Raw genomic sequence first — 27297 nt, 5'->3', positions numbered from 1 at the left:
TGTATTTTAACAAGGTATTTTATTAGAAATGTCAGAAACAACACTGTTACAGAAATTATATCAGATCCAGAGAAAAGGGAAGGCAGCTTTCATACCCTGCTATACTCTGTAGGGTGGAGCATGTTAGTACCACAGTCTGTATAGTATACTATCATGTTTCTTCGTTTTTTTTAACCACAATGAGTGTTTGATATGAATGACTAACATGAATTAGACAGCACACACTAAACGGTCTGAAATAACCCATTATGCTGTGGCGTACGCAGGGAGAAGAACAAAAAACACTTAGCTCTAATTAGATACCATTGTATTGGATTCCCCAATCTGTACCAACCGACGATACGACACCCACTTGTTCTCTTTCTGTAGCCTACAACTATGACGTCTCTGACTGACTGGATGATAATATTATATATTTCTCTGATACAAGATACATATCATTTTTTAAATAGAAACAAACAGAAAATGTAATATAAAGTAACTCCATTGGGCATCACAATAAAATAACTGACTGGATGCTGGGTTAATTAGTGTTCTGGGGGAAAAGTACATGAATACCAGACTCATCTTACGATTCATACTGATCTGGGACCAAACATTTAGCTAGTAGGCAACAACTGATGTTTTCTTTTGTTTTTACAATAATTGACCAACTAGTGTCATAAAAAGGCTATACTGCAGATAATTCTCTGTACATAGTCCCTTTCCTGTACAAAGCTGTTGGTTTCCAATATAAAAAGGAGAAAGAGGTATTCTCTTTTGGTTGTTCACTCCCATGTATAATAGCATCAGTTGACTACTGTTGAGCAAAACTGGGTTCATATAGTACTCGGGTTGATGATGCTCAGTGGTTACCATGGCGTCGGTCTGAGTCTCAGGCTGCGCTGGACACAGCCAGCTTCTTCAGGTGGTCCATGAACACCTGGAGACTGACGTCATCTGTCAGGATCGGAGCACCTGACTCCTACACACAGACAGGAGGAGAGTGGGATTCAGTTATGGGCAATTCCACAGCAATCATTGGTTTGGAATTTCCCTTATATAATCTTGGAAACTAGTTACACCTTTCTCCACACACACACAAAAAAAGTGGGAGGACTACACTTCTTGACTCAAAAATGATGAGTCAAGAACAAGAGAAGAATTGTGTGTCCCTCAATAGTGCGTGTGACTGTGTCCATGTAACAATCCAGAAGGTTCCACATGTCCACTACTTTCTGTGTGTCTCCTCTAATAAGCAGTAGTAGCAGCTGTAAGCCTTGAAAACCAAGTGCAGGGACTCTTTCCTCTCATTAGTGCTAACACACACATAATTACACACATACAATACACGCCATTAAAAATAGCAACATGCTCTGCCTTAACAAAACCATACAAATAACATCATCCTTAGAAATGTGTCCTTTTTATTTACAGTATATTCTAGTTCCTGGGCAAATGACAGTAGAAAATTAAGTCTTACCTGGCCCCATGCATACATATTATTGTGGGTTTGTGATGGGTTTACTTTAGATAGCAGGAAACGAGCCTAGAACACAACAAGAACATCAATACAGGAGGTTCAATAGACTTCACAGTTGACATTCTAAGAAATTATTTGTGTGTGCACACACACACACCTGTGATCCGCCGTGCTCTGTGTCTATGTAGCGGGGCATAGGGAAGCGGCTGTGGAGGATCTCCTGGGCGTCGTCCACAGGAGCCTGCAGCAGATGGCGGAAGTTCTCGTACTCTGGCAACTCCTGGTAGCCTGCCTTACGCCACTGAGACACAGTCTGATGGATAGACAGAGAGGGTTACAGAGAGACGGGGAGTCGAGAGGGAGAAGAGAGGGAGAGTAAGAACGAGAGAAGGAACGGGAACAGTCAGTGCGGTCCTGAAGACATGAAGAGTTACATTTAGACCTTTACAGAGCTGAGAAATTAGAAACAAGTCTAAAGGAGCAGATTGGTTTTGCTTGACTTCAATAGCAATACCTGACATAGGATTTGATTTCAATAGGAAACACAGTCGCTCTCTTCATAACAGTGTGTCTCACTGGACTCTTGGCCATTGAACCCCACTCTGACATTACATTGAAGATCTGTCTGTATTGATCGCTCACCCGCTGCTCACCCATCTATTCACAAATGTCAAATAAGTACAAAAGTATCTGGCTGCAACCAGAAAGGAAATCAGTCTAGTGTTACGATAGAATCACTTCATAGAGAGCCACCTCTCTCCGCGTGTATAGATCGTAGCTGTGTGAGTGGTGAGACCATGAGGAGGACATGGAGGGTCGTGTCCTGTCACTGATGAGGACAGTTTTGAAGTAGTCTGTGAATGGGCATGCTGATTATGATTGGATGACTGATGAATGTACCTCTCCATGGTAGATGAGGATCTGGAAGAAGGTGTCCATGAGAAGGATGCGATCAGGAAGGATACTGCTGCTGTCCAGCAACACAGGCTAGGAGAAATAAAAAAAACTTTTACAATTTTACACCACCTTGAAATGATACAATAAGAAGGATGCTGAACACAGGCTAAAAGGCGAGAAAGGAGATATTGTTTTAAACCACTGCCATCCAAACTGTATGGTATCCTTCTAATTCAGCTCCAATCAATAATGCCGTTTCAAGATTAAACCAGGTTTGTTGAGGATTAGAGGGGTGGGGGTTTAATCCCAGACACTGATAGGAACGTCACAATACTGGCATTTTTCCTTCCAAAACAAGCTCTCAAGGTCACAACACACCAACCCCAAACTCAGGTACAAAAAATACAAAGATGGATGATCTTGATAGACAGAAGTTATACTGCTACCTATCTTTTATAGTGTGGTTGCCGTTTTAAAGGACACAGAAACAGCGCAGAAAGAAACAGTGGCTCTGTTTATACTTAACGCCATCTGCTTGACAAGGGGCAAAGACACGGAGAAGAATATTACTCTTTCAATGTTTAACAGGCAGGAGCGGACAGAGTCAAGACGGAAAACATTAGCATTGCATCCCAAATATCACCCTATTCCTTATATGGTAAGCCCTGGTCAAAAGTAGTGCAATGCATAGGGACTAGGTGCCATTTGAGAGGCACTTACGTCTGTTAATCTAAAAAAAATAAACAGCTGAAGCGCTGTGTCTCCTGGTTACATGTATTACATCTGATACAGAGCCAAATGACAAAGCTGAGTCCCAAATGGCACCTTATTTCCAACGAAGTGCAATATCTTTGACTAGAGGACCATTGGTCCAGGTCAAAAGTAGTGGACTACAGATATTAGGTTGCCATTTGGGACTTAACCCCTAGAGTCGATGTCTGCTCCCACGGCGAACTCTAATTAGCATAATGAAAAAATCTGTCAGCTTAAGCTAGAGAAATCTTTTTTTTCATTGCACAGGCTGGGTTTGTCTGACCATGATAGATCCCAAAAATCGGTATCCTCATGAAAACGTCTGTACCGTCAGAACTATTATGACCCTTCTATGGAAAGATAAGACTCTCACGAAGGTGTTCTCCGTTTTACACTGCAACCCCAACAAGCAGTGCGAGTCAAAGGTTTGGACACACCTACTCATTCAAGGGTTTTTCCTTTATTTTTTACTATGTTCTACATTGTAGAATAATAGTGAAGACATCAAAACTATTAAATAACACACATGGAATCATGTAATAACCCAAAAAGTTTTAAACAAATCTAAATATACTTTATATTTGATATTCTTCAAACTAGCCACCTTTTGCCTTGATGACAGCTTTGCACACTATTGGCATTCTCTCAACCAGCTGCTTGAGGTAGTCACCTGGAATGCATTTCAATTACCAGGTGTACCTTGTTCAAAATTCAAAAGGCACTCGCACATCTGAGCAAACTTTTTGCAGGTGCATAGCAACAGTTGAACAAGATGAATGAAAAAGGAAACCGCACACTGCTCTTGATAGTATCACTGATCTTTAATAAGCTTACATATCGGCCTCACGGCCTTCGTCAGAACTCTGGTATGCAAGCTTATTAAAGATCAGTGATACTATCAAGAGCAGTGTGCGGTTTCCTTTTTCATTCAGGTATATCTTGTTAATAGTTAATTTGTGGAATTTCTTTCCTTCTTAATGCATTTGAGCCAATCAGTTGTGTTGTGACAAGGTAGGGGTTGTATACAGAAGATAGGCCTATTTGGTAAAAGACCAAGTCCATATTATGGCAAGAACAGCTCAAATAAGCAAAGAGAAACGACAGTCTATTGTTACTTTAAAGACATGAAGGTCAGTCAATCTGGAATATTTCAAAAACTTTGAAAGTTTATTCAAGTGCAGTCGCAAAAACCATCAAGCGCTATGATGAAACTGTCTCTCAGGATTCATTAGTTACCAGCCTCAGAAATTGCAGCTCAAATAAATGCTTCACAGAGTTCAAGTAACAGACACATCTCAACATCAACTGTTCAGAGGAGACTGCGTGAATCAGGCCTTCATGGTCAAATTGATAAAAAATAATTAAAAAAACACTACTAGGAAAAGGGGGATACTTAGTAAGTTGTACAACTGAATGAGTCTTCTGCATTTAACCCAACCCTCCATAATCGACATCCGTGTCTTCGGCGCCCGGGGAACAGTGGGTTAACTGCCTTGCTCAGGGGCAGAACGACAGATTCAAGGACACCAATAAGAAGAGAAGACTTGCTTGGGCCAAGAAAGACAAGCAATGGACATTAGACCGGTGGAAATCTGTCCTTTTGGTCTGATGAGTCCAAATGTGAGATTTTTGGTTCCAACTGCCCTGTCTTTGTGAGACGCAGAGTAGATGAACGGATGATCTCCGCATGTGTGGTTCCCACCATGAAGCAGGAGGTGTGATGGTGTTTTGCTGGTGACACCATCTGCGATTACCGGTAATTAATAATTCAAGGCACACTTAACCAGCATAGCTACCACAGCATTCTGCAGCGATGATTCCATAGGTGTTATTTCATAGTTTTGATGTCTTCACTATTATTCTATAATGTAGAAAAGTAAAAATAAAGACCCTTGGATGAGTAGGTGTTCTTAAACTTTTGATTGGTAGTGTATATATTTTTTTTTTATATACCTTAAGGGGTCCTAAAATTCTAAATCAAATAGCTAAGTGATCCTTGGTAATAGCTAAATGATCTCTCCCCCGGCTTAGACTCTTAAGGATTAAGCACTGTTAAATAACTTACCCTTTTCAGAGAGGTGTGTACTACGCTGTCACTCTGTAAGGTGTTAAAATCCACACTGTTGATAATTGCACTGAAAGGAGCGCTGGTCCGGAACACACTACTGTACTCACACCCTACACTCACATCATTAACAACATAACCTCAAGCTTATCTGTAAGAAAAGGACCAAGGTATTAGTGCTCTCTCTCTGTTGGCCTGCAGAATGTGAGTGGGAGGGAGGTGAGAAAGTCAGAGATTGCGGTCTTGACATTTTATACATAAGACTAGCTCGTACAGTAAGCCAAAGCATCCATGATTTATGTTTATAAAGAGGAAGGAAAGCAAATTTCATTTTTCAATAGAAATAAAAATGTGTGTCTCCGTGTGTGTCCAGTCCCCGTGTCCCCTCCCGTCCGTGAGCCCCGTCCGTCCTTGCGTCCCGTCCGTCCGTCCGTCTGTCTGTCAGGTCTTACCTCTGGGGGCCCGTTGAAGGAGTAGGCGTAGAGAATGGGTTGTATCATGATGAGAGACTGGGTCAGGTCCTGACGCATGAACTGGTGTCTGTAGTATGAGCTCTCATCTGGGCTGTTGTTGAACACTTGCAGGAAAGGAGATCTTCTTAGGTGGAACATAAACTGAGGGACAAAGGAAAAGCTATAATGTGCTTTAAAACCCCCCCCGAAAGATTACTTTAAAATAAAGATGTTAGCTCAAAGATATTTATCATACATCTGTGTACAGTTGTGGCCAAAAGTTTTGAGAATGACACAAATATTAATTTTCAAAGTTTGCTGCTTCAGTGTCTTTAGATATTTGTCAGATGTTACTATGGAATACTGAAGTATAATTACAAGCATTTCATAAGGGTCAAAGACTTTTATAGACAATTACATGAAGTTGATGCTAAGAGTCAATATTTGCAGTGTTGACCCTTCTTTTTCAAGACCTCTGCAATCCGCCCTGGCATGCTGTCAATTAACTTCTGGGCCACATCCTGACTGATGGCAGCCCATTCTTGCATAATCAATGCTTGGAGTTTGTCAGAATTTGTGGGTTTTGTTTGTCCACCCACCTCTTGAGGATTGACCACAAGTTCTCAATGGGATTAAGGTCTGGGGAGTTTCCTGGCCATGGACCCAAAATATCGATGTTTTGTTCCCCGAGCCACTTAGTTATCACTTTTGCCTTATGGCAAGGTGCTCCATCATGCTGGAAAAGGCATTGTTCGTCACCAAACTGTTCCTGGATGGGTGGAAGAAGCTGCTCTCGGAGGATGTGTTGGTACCATTCTTTATTCATGGCTGTGTTCTTAGGCAAAATTGTGAGTGAGCCCACTCCCTTGGCTGAGAAAACCCCCCACACATAAATGGTCTCAGGATGCTTTACTTTTGGCATGACACAGGACTGATGGTAGCGCTCACCTTGTCTTCTCCGGACAAGCTTTTTCCGGATACCCCAAACAATCGGAAAGGGGATTCAGAGAAAATGACTTTACCCCAGTCCTCAGCAGTCCAATCCCTGTACCTTTTGCAGAATATCAGTCTGTCCCTGATATTTTTCCTGGAGAGAAGTGGCTTCTTTGCTGCCCTTCTTGACACCAGGCCATCCTCCAAAAGTCTTCGCCTCACTGTGCGTGCAGATGCACTCACACCTGCCTGCTGCCATTCCTGAGCAAGCTCTGTACTGGTGGTGCCCCGATCCCACAGCTGAATCAACTTTAGGAGATGGTCCTGGCGCTTGCTGGACTTTATTGGGCGTCCTGAAGCCTTCTTCACAACAATTGAACCGCTCTCCTTGAAGTTCTTGATGATCTGATAAATGGTTGATTTAGGTGCAATCTTACTGGCAGCAATATCCTTGCCTGTGAAGCCCTTTTTGTGCAAAGCAATGATGACGGCATGTGTTTCCTTGCAGGTAACCATGATTGACAGAGGAAGAACAATGATTCCAAGCACCACCCTTCTTTTGAAGCTTCCAGTCTGTTATTCGAACTCAATCAGCATGACAGAGTGATCTCCAGCCTTGTCCTCGTCAACACTCACACCTGTGTTAACAAGAGAATCACTGACATGATCTCAGCTGGTCCTTTTGTGGCAGGGCTGAAATGCAGTGGAAATGTTTTTGGGGGATTCAGTTCATTTCAAAGTTCAAAGAGGGACTTTGCAATTCATCTGATCACTCTTCATAACATTCTGGAGTATATGCAAATTGCCATCATACAAACTGAGGCAGCTGACTGTGAAACTGTATATTTGTGTCATTCTCAAAACTTTTGGCCAAGAATGTACTAGCTACAACTGTCGTTCCACTAAAGAGCCAACCAGCCTCTCAGCCCATGATCACTTACCTGGGGATAGAGAGAAAAGGTTTCTGAGAAGCGGAAAGAGTTGGGATCATCCTTATGATAATCTCCAAACTTCTGACACTAGAACGGAGAGGAAAAAAGGCAATTCAAACCCATTATAAACCCTGCCTGCCACTGAGTCCACACTTCAAAATGTCACACTTAATCCCACAATTTCCCTGTGCCTGCTAGCCTGGAAATTGCTACTTTGCCCTGTCTCGGTCTTACCAGCCGTATGAGCTGCCTGTCCAGCCAGCGAAGCACGTCAGGGCCCTCCTCGGTCTCAGCGCGGTACACAGCCAGTCTAGCCATCAGGATGGCTGAAGCCTCCTGGTCAAATGATGCTGCAATACTCTGGATCTGGGTCCCTGCATCTGCCCAGCTGAGGTGGGGGGGGAGGGAAGAGAGTGAGGAGAGAGTGAAGAGAGAGAAACAACCTACATAAGCATTGTCGATCATTTGACACACTTATGTTTGTTTGTAAGGTTCTCCTCCACAATGAAAAAGTAATACCAACACAATCTATACCATAGATTTTATGGATAAATTAGTTCAGGGACATTACGTCAGATGTTACAGTTCTGGTTACCTTGGCATTGAAAAGCCCTTTGCCATAATAAAGCTGGTAAATGAAATCCCATACCATAATTTAAGTCTAGATAAATTGAACTGATCTTTTAAAACAGCCTGGGAATGACTTTATCTACACACATTTCCTCTCGCTACTGCCCTGTCACATGTTAAGCATTGTAGCTAAATAAAGGTTAAATAAAACACGTCTCATGCTAACAAACATGAAGTGCAACATTGATCATAACCCATTGAGAGTCTACAGTAGTCACATGACCGACAAGGCTCAGTCAGTGTCTTCTAAATACACGTTTGACACTAACAACCAAGACCATCTCCTCCTCTGATCAGGGGAGAAGACAACACAACAAACACTTTACCCCTACCGTGTTGCTATGGAAACAAGGTGAGCTTGCAGATGCAGCTCCATAGTGGAATGAAAAAAGTGGCAGATAAACCTTAAGTCCAGGATTTACTTGAAAAGAAGATGTGCTCTTAATGATGAATCAAATCCATATGTTTGTGTAAGTTTTGATCTGAAGTGAGACAAATCTGTAATGTGTGTGTGTATATATATATATATGTTTACTTTCTGGCGGTGGTGGTGACTCGGATGCGTTTCTGTCCACTGGAGTGTTGGTACTGTGTGACGTACTGGACCGCCCCTCGGCCGCCCTGGGGAATAGGTGCATTATGCTACAGACACAAAAACAGTTAGGAAAGAATCATTAGAAAGTCATCCCATTAGAAGTGCACATTCTATAAAAATGCTGTGATGATCATAAATGTAAATCACCCATCTATATAAGCAAATATACATGGTTCTTGCCGGTGAGTTTTATTCAAATAATTTGCCGTGTACAAACACACACAACTGCTACGGCCTTATGGACAGCCAGAGAGGAAAAACAACTTCCAGAAGAATTTAAATAATTAGGTTATATGAGGGGGCTTAAAGCAGAAAGGCAATAATGAATGATTGGGCACTTAAATTGAATTAGAGGCACACTTCTTGCCAATTATCCCCAAAACACTCCAGAGTCAAATGGCTCATTAACTGTGCGGCAGCCATTACAGTGGAGGAGAGGATATTGGATCTCAAGCTTCTGTTTACACAGGCAGCACAACTCCTCTACATCCTCTCTCCCTCACAAGGCTGCGTATCCACACACCAGCTCCTTGACTGTTTGCCTCCGTACTTACACCATTAGGGCTGAATATTTCGGTTCTCATAGTTCTGCTGCTTGAGAGGGGGGTGTGCCGGGCTGTTTCACCCTCCCTGCCTCAATCTGAGGTAGAGATGGTGTACAGCGAGGCAGAGAGGAGCTAGCTCAGCCCTTCGAAGGACAGCTAGAGGACTTGGAGAGGAGCCTCCCCTCCCAGAGCACAGCGGGAGACTGACACAACAACCAGTTCCCTAGAGTCCCCCCCGAGGACTAGCCCACAACACACACAGGATAACATGACTTCACACTTCAACCTCAGTCAGTCAGCCAGCCAGCCGGGTCAGTGGGAGCTCATGGCCTGAACCAGGCGGGAGGAGAACGAGCAGCCAGGCAGCCCAGAAAGGACTTCTCTTCCACTAGGAGGTCGGGAGGATGCAGCCGGTGGCCCTGGTATATGCAGCTTTGATGGTGGTGTCCAGTCTGTTCTCTGTGTGTGGTAACGTGGTTCTACTTCTGGTGGTTCTTCTCAACAAGGAGCTCCATACCGAAACCTGGGCCCTGACCCTGAGCTTCTGCCTGAGTGACCTCGCCCTGGGTCTCTCAACCATCCCCTTCGGAGCCCACAACAGCCTGCTCAGGCCGCAGGGCTACCCCAGCGACGGGTACCTCTGCCAGGGCAGCGCCTTCTTCTACCTGCTCCTTCAGCTGGGCTCAATCCACTCCCTGACCTGGGCCACCGTCGACAAGTTCACAGAGATCTGCTTCGCCCTGAGCTACAGCACCATCTGCACGGCCAGGAGGACCAGAGTGGTGCTGGTCCTGGTGTGGCTCTACGGCCTGATCAACGCAGCCTTGCCACTGCTGGGCTTCGGCCGCTACACCTACAGCAGCACCAGGTTCCTGTGTGCCCCTAGCTTCCAGCCAGACTACAGGGGCTTCAGTCTGCTCTTCATCGTGGTCGGGATCATAGCACCCATACTCATCATGTGCTCCATGTATGCGTACATTGTGTATATTGCGAGGAAACAGGTGCGCCGAGGGACGTTTGTTTGCAACGACCAGCACTGTTTTTATGTCCCTGCTAAAAGCTACTTCAGGAGCTCCATAGTGATGGTGGCAACTGTGGGTGAGTCTCATTGGTGGTTACATACCAGTTCTAACCTTGTGAATAGTACAGTGAAACTCTCGGTTTGGTGCTGTATTCAGACAAAGCAAGGCATTTGAGATATATGGTCATTCTGAGCACTGAGCAGATACACAGATTAAAAGCCTTTTATGTACGGAACAAAAGCAGATAACATTTCAAGGTCCATCAGTGGCTGTTATTATTGACATTTTTCTGTAGGCTACATTTGTAACTGGTCAAAATCAGCCTTTTTGAAATTGTCAATGTGCTATAAGTAAACAATAAGGCCCGAGGGGGTGTGGTATATGGCCAATATACCACGGCTAAGTGCTGTTCTTAAGCACGACGCAAGGCGGAGTGCCTGGACACAGCCCTTAACCGTGGTATATTGGCCATATTTCACAACCTCCCGAGGTGCCTTATTGCTATTATAAACTGGTTACCAACGTAATTAGAAGATTAAAAATACATGTTGTTATACCCGTGGTATACAGTCTGATATACCATGGCTGTCTACCAATCAGCATTCAGGGCTCAAACAACCCAGTTTATAAAAACATGACACACTACAATAAGGTCAGTTATTTTTGAAAATAAATAAATAAATATATATATATATATATACCACACACACTAAATAGACTTCTTCATATCAACATGTAATGTTACCGGAATTAATCTAATACCGCATTTCAATAAGATTACTCGCTCTTCTAATATATATTTTTTACGTAATTATTTTAATAATCTCCCATCTTAATTCTCTCCATTGTCAGTGTTCCTGCTGGTGTGCTGGCTGCCTTACATCGCCACCTGTTTCTATGAGACGTTTAGTGGCCATGAACCTCCAGCAGCAACCTCAGCCGTATCCACCTGGCTCGTCCTCTTCACCTCCGCACTCAACCCATGGATCAACTCCATGACGCAGATGTAAGTAATAGAGCAATAGCCCCAAACAAACAGTCACAGAAATATAAAGAGTAATTTCAATGCCAAGAAGAATAAGGCTCAATCTTATGAAGCTGTTACACCTCAATATAAAGCCCATCAATATCCTTGTGGCCCATCGATTGCCACATGAAACCAAAATCAGAGGGAATTGATTAATGATCAACTCCATGAGCCAGATGTAGGGAATAGCCAATAGCCCAAACAGTCATTCAATAATATACTGTCATTCCCTTATTCAAAAAATATGAAGACTAGTACAATTTCCCCCCATATCTCCATATCTCAAGAATAAGGCTCAATCTTGTGCAGATGATATAACGTAATAATATGAAGGCCCCTCAATAGCCACTTGAAACCAAAGTCAGAGCGAATTGAGAAGCTAGCTCCAATACATTTCTAAATGAGGGCTGCTGAGAGGTGAAATAGCTGAGAGCTTGAGATGATGAAATGAGCTTCTCAGTGTGGGAGCGGAGTTGTTTCTGGCTGCACTACAGATTTTATGGTTAATGGTGGCTTATTTTCTCTCTCTCTGATTCAATCTCCATCTCCGTCTATTTCTTTCTCTTCCCCCCCTCTACATCTTGCTCTCCCCATTTCTCTCTATCCTTCTCAGGCGGTACAGAGCGGCTCTGCGGAAAAGCTTGAATAAAATACGCCAGCTGCTTCAGCACCGGCTGAAGAACTCCCACCCACAGAGCACCGCCATCCAACTGGAGATAGTGAGCCATAATCACCACCACCACATCGCCAAGCCTTCACTCTGGTCAGACGACTCCAAGCCAGTTTCACCAGAGACTAGATCCATGTCGGAGGTGACCATGGAGGATAGTAAAGACACTGGGGACAGTAAGGGCATTACACTGGACCAGGTCTGTCACTGCGGAACCATCTGTTAAAATTACTAGACTAACTACATACTTGATTTTATGGATCCCAGGACTCTGGAAAAAAGTGGCAATTGTTACTATCCTGACTAAATAAATACAAATTAATGACTTAAATGAAAGGTTGGGACTAATCAACAAGGGAGGACTATACCAAGGATCACTGTGGCGACAAGAGGCAACAGTCTCCTGTTTGACGAATGTGAGATCATTGTGGTCCTTAGTGGCCATACACCAAGACTGACATAGCTATCCTATCTGTTCAGTTTCAGATGAAAAAAGTTTGCTTACAACTTACACTGTCTGAACTACAATGTTAAACTACAATATTTGAATTACACAGCCGACTGTGCTAAACTGTTTATAGACAAACAACACTGTCAGAGATTAAGTCAATCTGTTTACAGTCAATAAATATTCATCAAAACAAATAATACTGATTCATAAAATGTCAATTGTGTTCTTCCTTAATGAATATACCTTGGGCAACACTGAGTCTAAAATCATTGACATCTAGCTACCAGATTAAATCTACCAGATTAGCAAAACTGAAAATATTGGGTTAGAGTGAATGTGATCATCTCAATAACATTTCAGAACCATCTTGTGCTAGCTACTGTTGGTACGCTTTATAAAAGAGGCCATTGTGGTTTCATATACAAGCACACCATCTGGTGGCATAGTGATGCAACTGGCCAGTACAGCAGTAGAATATCATGGCAAAACATGGCACTTGACAAAACATGGCACTTGACAAGTAGCTTAGTGATCAGATTTCAGAGTGTGTAATATGAACGCATACCTGATTGACCACCTCAAAGTACACTGCCAGAGTGGTGTTATGATCAAGACCACAGATCTTCCATTGAGAGGTGCCCCCTGTTCCAATTTCCTGTTTGGAAACAGACAGAAGTTTTCATAATCAGAATGACATTGTTCTAGAAGGGATCAGAAAGGGATCTCCTTCAGTAGAAATTCAGGACACAACATTCTGGACAACTTCAATTACAAAAAAGGTTCAACCGGATAAAAGTATTATCCCAAAAAAGATTACTGTACTGTTCTGCATATCTGCTCATGGATGTAGGTCATGGATGTACATTTCCATTGAAAAGGACCCATGAGCACCAACATGTGAAGTTCATAGCAGCATGTCAAATGTAAGATAAGAGTATATTTGAGAAATTAAGGAATATATGTTTTCACCATTTCCATCTTTAAAAAAAAATTGAATAAGGAAAGGCTTTGATTTCTTGTCAATAGATGGAAAAGGGGTCTTAGAAAACATCATAAAAAGACTTAATAAAAGGTATTATAAATACATCAAAACACATTAATGTTGGAGTAAAGACCGCTGACAACAAATATCAACATTTATATTTAGGATAATTTGTTCTGCTTTCTGTAAGTTTAAGAAACATTGCCTTGTGCCGTGAAATATTACGAGATAAGAAGCTGTTGAAAGATACTAAATGTATTTTTCTCAGATGGCAGAACAGCGCTTTATGTAGCTATTGGGGCCTTGAATGATTCGAGAGCTGTGTTGGCTAGTAAACTTTGTGCTGTCTTTAGTTTGGCTTGCAGGCAAAATCAATGACGGCCCTTTTAGGCTAAAAACAGCTGCCAAAACATCTTATATTAACTAAGAAAACCACTGTACATGGTTAAAACATTTAGGGGTACATCTGGATCAGTAAAGGACTGGCAACATATGTTGCTTATGCAAGGACGAACACTGAACAAACACATAGTTCTGTGTTTTGTGCGCCAGTGTTATACAAATGTAAAACCAAGGTGAAACATAGTAACGTCAAAACGTTGCTTGGGAAATTACCCAAAGATGTGTTATGATTTCGATGCTAAAAATCTGAAATACTAGGAAAAATAAATGAATATGCAACTTTTACAAGTTTTGAATAATGGTGTTCATATTCATAACATTATCTATAGATAATGATGTTCAAACGTTTCGGTTTGGTTTCCTGGGTCACGGAACAACAGATTTTTAGTGGGTGGCCCTTGGACTATTTAGGACACATCACCGTGAAGAGAATGACATTCATATCCATAATTAAGCATTTCTGTCTAGTACAGATCAGGGACCCATGATGAAATTCCATTACCAGGGGTGTAAATCCACTTCACTTAATGTATACTGAACAAAAATATAAAATGCAACAATTTCAAAGATTTTACTGAGTTACAGTTCATATACCGAAATGAGTCAATTGAAATAAATTCATTAGGCCCTAATCTATGCATTTCACATGACTGGGAATACAGATAAGCATTTGTTGGTCACAGAAACCCTAAAAACAAAAAAACTGTCAGTATCTGGTGTGACCACCATTTGCCTCATGCAGCGTGACATCTCCTTCGCATAGAGTTGATCAGGCTGTTGATTGTGTCCTGTGGAATGTTGTCCCACTCCTCTTCAACGGTTGTGCAATAGTTGCTGGACATTGTTGGGAACTGGAACACGCTGTTGTCATGCAAATCCAGAGCATCCCAAACATGCTCAATGGGTGACATGTCTGGTGAGTGTGCAGCCCATGGGAAGAACTGGGACATTTTCAGCTTCCAAGAATTGTGTACAGATCCTTGCGACATTATCATGCTGAAACACGAGGTGATGGCTGCGGATGAATAGCCCGACAATAGGCCTCAGGATCTCGTCATAGTATCTCTGTGCATTCAAATTGTCATTGATAAAATACAAATTGTGCTCGTTGTCCGTAGCTTATACCATCAGCAAACCGCTCGCCTACACTACGCCATACACTTGGTCTGAGGTCGGTTGAACGTACTGCCAAATTCTCTAAAACAACATTGGAGGCGGCTTATGGTAGAGAATTTAAACATTCAAATCTCTGGCAACAGCTCTGGTGGACATTCCTGCAGTCAGCATGTCAATTTCACGCTACCTCAAAACTTGAGACATTAGTGGCATTGTGCTGTGTGACAACTGCAAATTTTAGAGTGGCTTTTTATTGTCCCCAGCACAAGTTGTACCTGTGTCATGATCATACTGCTTAGTCAGCTTGTTGATATGCCACACTTGTCAGGTGGATGGATTATCTTGGCAAAGGACAAATTCTACCTAATAGGGATGTAAACAAATTTGTGCACAACATTTGAGATAAATGAGCTTTTTGTGCATATGGAATATTTCTGGTATCTTTTATTTCAGCGCATGAAACATGGGACCAACACTTTACTTGTTGTGTTTATATTTTTGTTCTGTGTAGTTCAATAACCAAAATAGATGGTTTTCAGAGTCAAGGTGTCAGCTGACACCACATTCTTTCTGCAGACATCTTAATTCAGAGCAGATATTTAGCAGAGTTTTGGGGAAACGTGACCAAAAAACAGAGTTTTTTGGTCACAAACTAAGGGAGATTTTACAGAAATTCTGTAAAACTTTGCATCTGTACAGTTCTTCCGGTAAATGTTTTTGTACCATTTTCAGTGTAAATTAATAAAAGTAGTCTATCTGCATAGATTTTTTTTAACTTTTGAAAATCAATGATTTTTGTTTGGCATACAATTTGAGTACCGTTAACATGGAATTGCACTGTAGAGTATTAGGGCACTGGTCTATGTATTTGAAGTGGACTCACATTTTCAGATACACACGGTCCTTTGGCATTTAATGACACACATGGCCCGATGGCTCCTGAAATCTTGATCTCTCGTGAAGTCTGAAATTAAGAAGGACCGATGACATTACAACATACAGTTGAATTCAGAAGTTTACATGCACTTAGGTTGGAGTCATTAAAACTCATTTTTCAACCACTCCACAAATTTCTTGTTAACAAACTATAGTTTTGGCAAGTCAGTTAACACATCTACTTTGTGCATGATGCAAGTTATTTTTCCAACAATTGTTTAGAGACTGATTATTTCACTATATCACAATTCCAGTGGGTCAGAAGTTTACATACACCAAGTTGACTGTGCCTTTAAACAGCTTGGAAAATTCCAGAAAATTATGTCATGGCTTTAGAAGCTTCTGCTAGGCTAATTGACATCATTTGAGTCAATTGGAGGTGTAGCTGTGGATGTATTTCAAGGCCTACCCTCAAACTCAGTGCCTCTTTGCTTGACATCATGGGAAAATCAAAAGAAATCAGCCAAGACCTCAGAAAAACTATTGTAGACCTCCACAAGTCTGGTTCATCCTTGGGAGCAATTTCCAAACGCCTGAAGGTACCACGTTCATCTGCACAAACAATAGTACGCAAGTATAAAAACCATGGGACCACGCAGCCGTCATACCGCTCAGGAAGGAGACGCGTTCTGTCTCCTAGAGATGAACGTGCTTGGGTGCGAAAAGTGCAAATCAATCCCAGAACAACAGCAAAAGACCTTGTGAAGATGCTGGAGGAAACCGGTACAAAAGTATCTATATCCACCGTAAAACGAGTCCTATATAGACATAACCTGAAAGGCTGCTCAGCAACAAAAAAGCCACCGCTCCAAAACCGCCATTAAAAAAGCCAGACTACGGTTTGCAACTGCACATGTGGACAAAGATTGTACTGCTTGGAGAAATGTCCTCTGGTCTGATGAAACAAAAATAGAACTGTTCGGCCATAATGACCATCGTTATGTTCGGAGGAAAAGGGGAGGCTTGCAAGCCGAAGAACACCATCCCAACTGTGAAGCACGGGGGTGGCAGCATCATGCTGTGGGGGTGCTTTGCTGCAGGAGGGACTGGTGCACTCACAAAATAGATGGCATCATGAAGACAGAAAATGATGTGGATATATTGAAACAACACCTCAAAACATTAGTCAGGAATTTAAAGCTTGGTCGAAAATGGGTCTTCCAAATGGACAATGACCCCAAGCATACTTCCAAAGTTGTGGCAAAATGTCTTAAGGACAACAACATCAAGGTATTGGAATGGCCATCACAAAGCCCTGACCTCAATCCCATAGAAAATTTGTGGGCAGAACTGAAAAAGCGTATGCGAGCATGGAGGCCTACAAACCTGACACAGTTATACCAGCTCTGTCTGGAGGAATGGGCCAGAATTCACCCAACTTATTGTGGGAAGCTTGTGGAAGGCTAACCGAAACATTTGACCCAAGTTAAACAATTTAAAAGGCAATGCTACCAAATACTAATTGAGTGTATGTAAACTGCTGACCCACTGGGAATGTGATGAAAGAAATAAAAGCTGAAATAAATAATTCTCTCTAAAATTATTCTGAAATTTTCACATTCTTAAAATAAACTGGTGATCCTAATTGACCTAAGACTGAGAATTTTTACTAGGATTAAATGTCAGGAATTGTGAAAAACTGAGATTAAATGTATTTGGCTAAGGTGTATGTAAACTTCCGACTTCAAATGTATTTGCATTTTGCGTACAATTCTATTTGGTGAAAAGGTTAAGAAATATTACATTTTCCATAATGTTTAATGGATCAAATCACCTATCAATGTGGCTCTGTTCCAATATCCAGATTTACACACTATGTAAAATAAATACAGTGAGGGAAAAAAGTATTTGATCCCCTGCTGATTTTGTACGTTTGCCCACTGAAAAAGAAACAATCAGTCTATAATTTTAATGGTAGGTTTATTTGAACAGAGAGACAGAAAAACAAAAAAATCCTGAAAAACACGTCAAAAATTTTATAAATTGATTTGCATTTTAAATGAGGGAAGTATTTGACCCCTTCTCAAATCAGGAAGATTTCTGGCTCCCAGGTGTCTTTTATACAGGTAACGAGCTGAGATTAGGAGCACACTCTTAAAGGGAGTGCTCCTAATCTCAGTTTGTTACCTGTATAAAAGACACCTGTCCACAGAAGCAATTAATCAATCAGATTCCAAACTCTCCACCATGGCCAAGACCAAAGAGCTCTCCAAGGATGTCAGGGACAAGATTGTAGACCTACACAAGGCTGGAATGGGCTACAAGACCATTGCCAAGCAGCTTGGTGAGAAGGTGACAACAGTTGGTGCGATTATTCACAAATGGAAGAAACACAAAAGAACTGTCAATCTCCCTCGGCCTGGGGCTACATGCAAGATCTAACCTCGTGGAGTTGCAATGATCATGAGAACGGTGAGGAATCAGCCCAGAACTACACGGGAGGATCTTGTCAATGATCTCAAGGCAGCTGGGACCATAGTCACCAAGAAAACAATTGTTAACACACTACGCCGTGAGATCATTGAAATCCTGCAGCGCCCGCAAGGTCCCCCTGCTCAAGAAAGCACATATACATGCCCGTCTGAAGTTTGCCAATGAACATCTGAATGATTCAGAGGACAACTGGGTGACAGTGTTGTGGTCAGATGAGACCAAAATTGAGCTCTTTGGCATCAACTCAACTCGCCGTGGTTGGAGGAGGAATGCTGCCTATGACCCCAAGAACACCATCCCCACCATCAAACATGGAGGTGGAAACATTATGCTTTGGGGGTGTTTTTCTGCTAAGGGGACAGGACAACTTCACCGCATCAAAGGGACGATGGACGGGGCCATGTACCGTCAAATCTTGGGTGAGAACCTCCTTCCCTCAGCCAGGGCATTGAAAATGGGTCGTGGATGGGTATTCTAGCATGACAATGAACCAAAACACACGGCCAAGGCAACAAAGGAGTGGCTCAAAAAGAAGCACATTAAGGTCCTGGAGTGGCGTAGCCAGTCTCCAGACCTTAATCCCATAGACAATCTGTGGAGGGAGCTGAAGGTTCGAGTTGCCAAACGTCAGCCTTGAAACCTTAATGACTTGGAGAAGATCTGCAAAGAGGAGTGGGACAAAATCCCTCCTGAGATGTGTGCAAACCTGGTGGCCAACTACAAGAAACCTCTGATTGCCAACAAGGGTTTTGCCACCAAGTACTAAGTCATGTTTTGCAGAGGGGTCAAATACTTATTTCCCTCATTAAAATGCAAAACAGGGCCTCCCGGGTGGCACAGTGGTCTAGGGCACTGCATCGCAGTGCTAACTGCGCCACCAGAGTCTCTGGGTTTGTGCCCAGGCTCTGTCGCAGCCGGCCGCGACCGGGAGGTCCGTGGGGCGACGCACAATTGGGCTAGCGTCGTCCGGGTTAGGGAGGGTTTGGCCGGTAGGGATATCCTTGTCTCATCGCGCTCCAGCGACTCCTGTGGCGGGCCGGGCGCAGTGTGCGCTAACAAAGGGGGCCAGGTGCACGGTGTTTCCTCCGACACATTGGTGCGGCTGGCTTCCGGGTTGGAGGCGCGCTGTGTTAAAGAAGCAGTGCGGCTTGGTTGGGTTGTGCTTCGGAGGACGCATGGCTTTTGACCTTCGTCTCTCCCGAGCCCGTACGGGAGTTGTAGCAATGAGACAAGATAGTAATTACTAGCGATTGGATACCACGAAAATTGGGGGGAAAAGGGGGAGAAAAAAAAAAAAAAAAGCAAAACAATTTATAACATTTTTGACATGTGTTTCTGGATTTTTTTGTTGTTATTCTGTCTCTCACTGTTCAAATAAACCTGCCATTAAAATTATAGACTGATCATTTCTTTGTCAGTGGGCAAACGTACAAAATCAGCAGGGGATCAAATACTTTTTTCCCTCACTATATATTGTAGTGGTATGTTAGCGTGGGTAATGGAACACAGTGGCGGCTTCTGAAATGGCACCCTACTCTCTATACAGTGCCTTCAGAAAGTATCAAAATCAAATCAAATTATATTGGTCACATACACGTGTTTAGCAGATGTTATTGCGGGTGTAGCAAAATGCTTGTATTCATACCTCATTGTTTTGTTACAACCTGAATTCAAAATGGATTAAATACGTTTCTCACCAATCTATCTTTTTAGAAATTTTTGCAAATGTATTGAGAATGAAATACAGAAATATCTAATTTACATAAGTTCACGCCCCTTTGCTATGAGACGCTCCAAATTGAGCTCAGGTGCATCAAATTTCATTTGATCATCCTTGAGATGTCACTATAACTTGATTGGAGTCCACTTGTGGTCAATTCAATTGTTTGGACATGATTTAGAAAGAAACACACCTGTCTATATTAAAGGTCCCTCAGATGACAGTGCATGTCAGAGCAGAAACTATACCATGAAGTCCAAGGAACTGTCCGTAGACCTCAGAAATAGAATTGTCATGAGACACATCTGTGGAAGGGTATAAAACAATTTCTAGTGTTGAAAGCTTCCAAGAGCACAGTGATCTCCATCATTGGGAAATGGAACTAATATTAAACTACCCAGACTGCCTAGAGCTGGCCGTCCGACCAAACTGAGCAACCGGACAAGAAGGACCTTGGTCAGGGAGATGACCAAGAACCCACTGACAGAACTACAGAGTTCCTTGGCTGAGATGGGATAACCTGCCAGAAGGACAATCTCTGGTGAAGTGCTGTAATCTGGGCTTTATGGGAGTGGCCAGCCCAAAGCCACTCCTGAGAAAAAAGCACGTGAAAGACAAAAGCATAAGGCAAAATATTCTATAGTCTTCTACAGAAAAAACTCTTTGGCCTGAATGCAAAGCGCTTTGTCTGGAGAAAACCAGGCATAGCTCATCACAGCCTGAATTCAAAATCTATTAAATAGATATTTTCTCTCTCCCATCTACACACAATACCCTATAATGACAAAGTGAAAGCATGTTTAGACATTTTTTCAAATGTATTTTTGCAAATGCTGATAGACATACCCAAGACAACTCAAAGCTGTAACCGCCGCAAAAGGTGTGTCTACAAAGTATTGACTCAGGGTTGTGAATACTTATGTATTTATTTTCTATACATTTGCAAAAATATCTAAACATGTTTTCAGTTTGTCATTACAGGGTATTGTGTGTAGCTGGGTGAGAATTATTATTATTTTTTTTTTTATATATTTTGAATTCAGGCTGTAACAAAATGTGGAACAAGTCAAGGGGTATGAAAACTTTCTGAAGGATTTGTATAGTGCACTACTAAGTAGTACACTCTATAAGCAGGGTACCATTTCAGATAGAGCCAGTCGGTGAAATGGTTCTACCTTTATCTCCAGAGTGCCTGCGAAGGCCATCTTGAAGGCTCCAGACACATCTTTGGTAAAAACCCTCTGGAAGGTTTGTTTGAATAGTGAGGTGGTGAAAGAGTCCGCCATCACCATGTAGCCTCTGCAAAAACATATATACGCGAACGAGTTCAACAATACATAGGGTGATTCTCAGAAGCTTTTCGTTGATTCCTTCCTCCTCAAAGTATCAGAGGAGAGCACTGGAGGAGAAGATCTGAGGTCAAACTCTCCTCTCACTATGGGAGAAGCCAGTGATTGACGTGTGTCTGCGTACCAAATGGCATTCTATTCCCTATATAGTGGGCTACTTTTGACCAGAGCCCTGGTCAAATGTAGTGCACTATATAGGGAATAGGGTGCCATTTCAGACAGAAGTTCACCAAACAGAAAAAGAGTTCTCACCCAGTATGATTGGAACAACACTTCATTTCCAGCAGTCCAGTCTGGTCCAGAGCGCATGCATATATGTCTATGATGTGGCCATTGGTGGAAGCACGGCTCGCCAACGCCTCATAATGCTGAAAATGAAGGAAAGGGTTTTTACACATATCCAAACTTTATACAGGAGCAGGACAAAAAGAGGATCCAATATAATATAGAGAATTAAGAAATGCCTGTTTGTAATTTATGCAAAAAAAAACAACACATCTAGCCATTAACTGGTTGTCTCACTTTAATGTGCTGTAAAAGACTACTTGAGCATTTAATCATCATTTACAGACAGTGGCAACAGACCTGAAAAAAGTTCAGATCATGGTAAACCCATCTAAATAACAGGCAAAGTCAAAAGGTTGAGACAAACTTACTTTGGTCCCCTTCTTCATGAACTTGGCATTGTCCTTCTCAATGTCATGCCAGGAGCGAATAGGGGCCTTCAGCTCATCTCCTACCACCATGCCTGGGCCCTGAGTGGCTGGCCCACCGATAAAGGTCATGATGCGTGCCCCAGTGTTAGGGAAGGTGCACTGGAAGGGGAATGGATGGTGGAAAAAAGGGACACTATTACAAAACATTTCTATGAAGCTAAGTAAACAATCAACCAAACAATGACTAAAGCCTGTAATCATGACCCCATTACCACAGCGTAATAGTTTTAAATCTTACAAATCCCACTTCATACACCGGAACACAGGGAAATATGAATTTGAAATAGTATGGGGAGGCTGATTTGACAAACAGTAATATTGAAAATGGTGTTATTGAAATATGGAACATAGTATTTTAATCACAAATCATATAGTTTTCTAAACCTTTAAAACACTTTGAAAGTGCTTGCTTGAGTCTGCCTGGGATGCCAGTTGGACAGAGTTCGCACTTTCACAACTTTTTCCATTGGTGTAGTTTATATATATATTTCCTCCCCCCAAATTCGTGGTATCCAATTGGTAGCTACAGTCTTGTCTCATCGCTGCAACTCCCGAGGCGAAGGTCGAGAGCCGTGCATCCTCCGAAACACAACCAAGCCGCACTGCTTCTTGACACAATGCCCACTTAACACGGAAGCCAGTCGCACCAATGTGTCGGAGGAAACACCGTACACCTGGCGACTGTGTCAGCAAGCACTGCGCCCGGCCCGCCACAGGAGTCGCTAGAGCGCGATGGGACGAGGACATTCCTGCCGGTCAAACCTTCCCTGAACGACAATGGGACAGTTTCTATTTTATTTAACCTTTATTTAACTAGGCAAGTCAGTTAAGAACAAATTCTTATTTACAATGACGGCCTAGGAACAGTGGGTTAACTGCCTTGTTCAGGGGCAGAACGACAGATTTTTACCTTGTCAGCTCGGGGATTCGATATAGCACCTTTTGGTTACTGGCCAATGCTCTAACCACTAGGCTACCTGCTGCCCCATGGGTCTCCCGGTCGCAGCCGGCTGCGACAGAGCCTGGACTCGAACCCAGAATCTCTAGTGGCACTGCCTTAGACCACTGCGCCACTCGGGAGGCTGCCATTGGTGCAATTGTGCCAGGCAAAATCAATCAAGCCAAAGTGTTTGAAATATTTAAAATACTATTTGAACCCAGGTCTGCAGTGAGGTAAGTTATATTTCTGTCCAGGTCTTACCTCCAGCAAGCCAACAGCGATGGACATGGCTGATCCTAACGAGCGGAGGGGCCGTTTTCCCTGAGTGACAGGCCAGGGATCTCTCTGCAGCTCTCCAAGCAGGTCTGTCAGGTTCATGTCAATCTTCTGGACTGGCTGGAGGAATCTAAGCAACAACAAAATGGAAATAAGTTCTAAAGTAAGACTTTTTTGTGTCACCAAATTATTTTAGTATATGTACTGCCAAGTCAAAACAATGCTGTAGCTATGTAGAGTGGTTTGCCTGTTGGAGAGGGGGGCCTGTGGAGCTTGTGGTCCCCGTCCTGCCTGTGCAGCAGTGGGCTTGGTCAACCCCAGCATCTCCTGCAATTGTTTGGCATTGAGGTCTTTGGTTCCCCTGAAGACGTAGCTCTTGGAGATGCCCTCGCAGCCCAGCTCGTGGACTTGGATCATGCGTCCAAATGTGATGAGTCCCACCATGGCCGTAGGAGGCAGCAGGGACAGGGACATCTGTAAGGACTCTTTTAGAGCCTGCAGGTCCTCGTCCTCCATGCAGGTGTCCACCACATATAGGAAGACAAGCGGCATCAGGGGACCTCTCTGTGGGGGCCAGGGAAGGCAAACTCAGAGCCATGGCATTGCATGCTTGATTTTATGTTCTAAATGAGAACTAATGAATCTCTGTAGGAGAGATAACAGAGGTAGGTATGCAATTATCTGTTGTTGAATCTTTACTAAAACGTATCAAGATGAAGGCCTATATCTAATTTAGATTCAATCAAAATACTGTATTTGTTTAAAAAAATATATATAATAAAATGTCCTTATTTTGAGTGATGGCTGGTTATCTAGATAGCTGTGATCAAATGGAAACCTTACCTGGACCACATATTCAATGGTGGAGAACTGTGGCAGCAGCTCAGCTGGCTGGTTGACATCTGATATCCCAGCATAGGTAGGAGGAAACTGATTTCTCTGATAGCAGAAGTTGCAAGCCCACAGTTTGGCTCTGTAATCCACTTGGCTAGGTTGAGAGACCAATTGATAGAGTTCAAAGAGAGAAGGACCAAACAGTTTAGGCTACAATTATTTTATTTGTGGGTTACATGTGAACCTTTTGAAGATTGACCAAGGATATGTTCAGTACAAATCACCTGACGATGACAGTTATAAATTCATAAGTATAAGTGAATGAGGAAAAGAGAGAACAGCGAATAATTTGCTTTAACTTTCCCCCAATTCCCTGTTTTTCCAGGAAGTTACCCAGATTTTGCAACCCTATGTATAAGTAAGGGAATGAGGATTGTTGCCTCACTTACCAGAGGGGGTTGAGGACAGCGCGGCAGGTCACCCTGCTACACAGCACAGGCTCATACTGGATGGGGGGCAGTTCTGGACGCTCTTTCAGGGGGGTGAACAGAGAGGCAACGGGGACCACCATGCGGGTGGCCTCCAGACGACTAGAGGGCCAGACATTCCAGCTGAAGCGCACCCCATCACGCTCTTCATTCTGTGCAATAAACTCCGGGAAGGTCGCCATAGCACCCTCCGAGAACTGCAGACAGAGGGAGGGAAAGGTGTGTCTGCGTGTTATTGCAATAGGCTATACATTTTATGGTCATGATTGCATTGGATATTTCAACATAGCATGAATTATATAATAGTCCACTGCACTGCAATGAGTCTTATGATATGATAAAAAAAATTAAATCTATTTTTCCCCCATTCCTTTTTGTTATTTATTATTATTTATGTTTTTTTTAATGCACTTTGAGATTATTCTGTAAAATGAAAATTACTTTACAAATGTAATAAATTATTTTAACTGCCTGGCTTGGCTGTTTTTATTAGCCTAGTTATCTGTTCTGAGTCTTGAGATATCCTTTAGGACTTTGAGCATAACGTTACACTCCAGCACACTACCAATTTGAATGTGTCATATCAAGGGGGCAGAGAAAATGCAGCCAAATATGAACCTATGGGAAATTCTGGCTTACGTCTAACTGGGGCTAAACCATGGCTAGAACTAAAGACCAGAATATGATCCTGACTGTGACCCACTTTTTCACTCACTGATCAAATCTGTTTAAAATAACTTACTTTGAAAACAAACTCTGAATAAATAGAAGGGTATACATAACGTTAGTTTAGTTGGCAAGTAAACTCCTTGTACTGAACCATCACTTACCTTTGCTTTCTCCAGACGAGATTATCAGAGATGGAAATGATCACAAATCCTTATGTAGTTAGGCTAACAAAAAGGTATTTCAAAATTCTAACACTGACTGTATTGGGCTTTTATCTAACTAGCAAGCTGACCTGAATCAAATGAAATCAATGGTGAATCAATCAACAGGCTTTACAAACTGATGCTGGATTACAAGCAAAGCTGTTTTGATTGAATATACACAGCAAGTCACTCCACCTACAACAACATTACTGTAGCTAGCTAAATACTATTAACGTTAAAGTTAGCTAGCGTGGTAGGTAGCTGACTGGCTAGCTAACTACATAACATGGGAACACCAAAACCAAATGTTTAATGTTTCGGGGTGGATATCCTAGTTATAACAACAAAAAATGTGCCAAAGTCAAAAGTGCTTTCACCATGGCATGTTAGCAAGCAGTACGTTAACTAGCTAACGTTACGCCGTTAACTAAACCACCGGCACCCGCGAATGCCAATGCAATGTGTCAAACCTGTTTTCACCCTGCTTCAACTAACAGCCAAACAACACTTTGTCAGCTAAGAAGAATTAGATTCAAAATACGAATAAATTGTGAAAAAACATACATTTAAAGATATTGCTAAGTCAACAGTTAAAGCAAATAGCAGAATATTTAGCTACCTGATATCCTCAGACGAGTTCTACACTGCTACTGGTGACAGTGAGTGTACAGCGCCCCGCACAACGTAGGATGACAACGTAGCAAACAAAACATGGCTGCGGGAAGCAATGCCACGTCAAGAGGGTTTTGGCTAGAAGGGATACAGTTTGTCAGAATTAACTTTTTGTAGCAGGTTAGAACTTACACAGCATGTATGGATAAGTAACGTAGCAGGTTAGGAGAATTAGATAAATGTTAGGAAAAGGATTAGGGGTAGCTAAAAAGCAAAACAAATAATTGTTCACGGCAATGTGACAAACTGTATCCCTTCTAGCCAAGACCTGTCAAGAAGCGTGTCCAATCATATAGGCCCTTACCCCAAATAGATGAATTATCAGGTGACATATTCATGTTTATTCAACAGTGATTTTTTTTTGACGTGTCTGGCTTCATTCCAACAGAGAATTATCTATATGAAACAGTTGTCCTGCTTGTTGGACCGATAAGAGTGAGCCTCTTGATTCAATATTTATTTTTTGAATTAATTCAATATGTAAAGTGCTTGACTTGTACTGAAAAAGGTTATGTACTCATTTTATACGGTTTATATGTAGATGCAACAGCTCTGCAAAACCTTTGAGCTAATATCAGTGGTGGAAAAAGTACCTGTCATACTTGAGTAAAAGTAAAGATCCCTTGATAGGAAATGATTCAAGTAAAAATTCCCCAGTAAAATGACCAGGGATGTTCTCTTGATAAGTGTGTGAATTGGTCCTGCTAAGCATTCAAAATGTAACAAGTACTTTTGGGTGTCAGGGAAAATGTATAGAGTAAAAAAGTACATCATTTTCTTTAGTGTAGTGTAATGTAGTGAAGTAAAAGTTGTCAAAATAAAAATAGTAAAGATAGCCCCCAAAAAACTACTTAAGTACTTTACACCACTGGCTAATATTCTATGGTGCAGAAACTCAAACAATAGAAAATGTGAGGTGCCTGGTACTTAGTTCCAGTGAGCTCTTGCCCAAGTAAAGGATGTGATAAACATATCAATCAGTAACGTCTAATGTAAAATTATCCTATCTGCACAATTTGCTTGAAATGCAGTGGCCCAACAAGTACACATTTTTCAATAGTGATGCAGAGTTTAATTGATAGGGCAATAACTGACAGTCATTGATCAAATATGAGCGAAAGACTGGC

At 42.2% G+C, this 27297-nt stretch overlaps 2 protein-coding genes across 2 annotated transcripts; one reads left to right on the top strand and one right to left on the bottom strand.

The window, feature by feature from the left end:
• Positions 1 to 26430, bottom strand: LOC129812018 (protein transport protein Sec23A-like). The gene is made up of 18 exons (XM_055863900.1): positions 26118 to 26430; positions 24588 to 24823; positions 24148 to 24292; positions 23552 to 23868; positions 23290 to 23434; positions 22029 to 22187; positions 21625 to 21740; positions 21199 to 21322; positions 15818 to 15898; positions 13000 to 13089; positions 8660 to 8766; positions 7729 to 7882; positions 7504 to 7581; positions 5630 to 5791; positions 2363 to 2449; positions 1620 to 1775; positions 1463 to 1528; positions 1 to 964 (listed from the first exon to the last, which is right to left on the bottom strand). Exons 2-18 carry the CDS (start codon positions 24806 to 24808, stop codon positions 875 to 877), a joined length of 2298 nt encoding a protein of 765 aa, XP_055719875.1. The 5' UTR covers positions 24809 to 24823; positions 26118 to 26430; the 3' UTR covers positions 1 to 874.
• LOC129812019 (adenosine receptor A3-like) lies at positions 8984 to 12619 on the top strand. The gene is made up of 3 exons (XM_055863902.1): positions 8984 to 10362; positions 11139 to 11292; positions 11927 to 12619. Exons 1-3 carry the CDS (start codon positions 9669 to 9671, stop codon positions 12207 to 12209), a joined length of 1131 nt encoding a protein of 376 aa, XP_055719877.1. The 5' UTR covers positions 8984 to 9668; the 3' UTR covers positions 12210 to 12619.
• Positions 26431 to 27297: the final 867 nt, after the last annotated feature.

Source organism: Salvelinus fontinalis, chromosome 15 (genome assembly GCF_029448725.1).
Source record: "Salvelinus fontinalis isolate EN_2023a chromosome 15, ASM2944872v1, whole genome shotgun sequence".
In the NCBI taxonomy this organism is placed as follows: domain Eukaryota; kingdom Metazoa; phylum Chordata; class Actinopteri; order Salmoniformes; family Salmonidae; genus Salvelinus; species Salvelinus fontinalis.
This window is presented reverse-complemented; position numbering and strand designations above follow the sequence as displayed.

Coding starts and splice junctions, on each gene's coding strand:
- LOC129812019 (XM_055863902.1), top strand. CDS start 9,669: ATGCAGCCGGTGGCCCTGGTATATGCAGCTTTGATGGTGGTGTCCAGT. Junction 10,363..11,138: donor AGTGATGGTGGCAACTGTGG/GTGAGTCTCATT, acceptor CTCCATTGTCAG/TGTTCCTGCTGGTGTGCTGG. Junction 11,293..11,926: donor ATCAACTCCATGACGCAGAT/GTAAGTAATAGA, acceptor TATCCTTCTCAG/GCGGTACAGAGCGGCTCTGC.
- LOC129812018 (XM_055863900.1), bottom strand. CDS start 24,808: ATGGCGACCTTCCCGGAGTTTATTGCACAGAATGAAGAGCGTGATGGG. Junction 21,741..22,028: donor TCATGAAGAAGGGGACCAAA/GTAAGTTTGTCT, acceptor CTTCATTTTCAG/CATTATGAGGCGTTGGCGAG. Junction 2,450..5,629: donor CCTTCAACGGGCCCCCAGAG/GTAAGACCTGAC, acceptor TATTTCTCCTAG/CCTGTGTTGCTGGACAGCAG.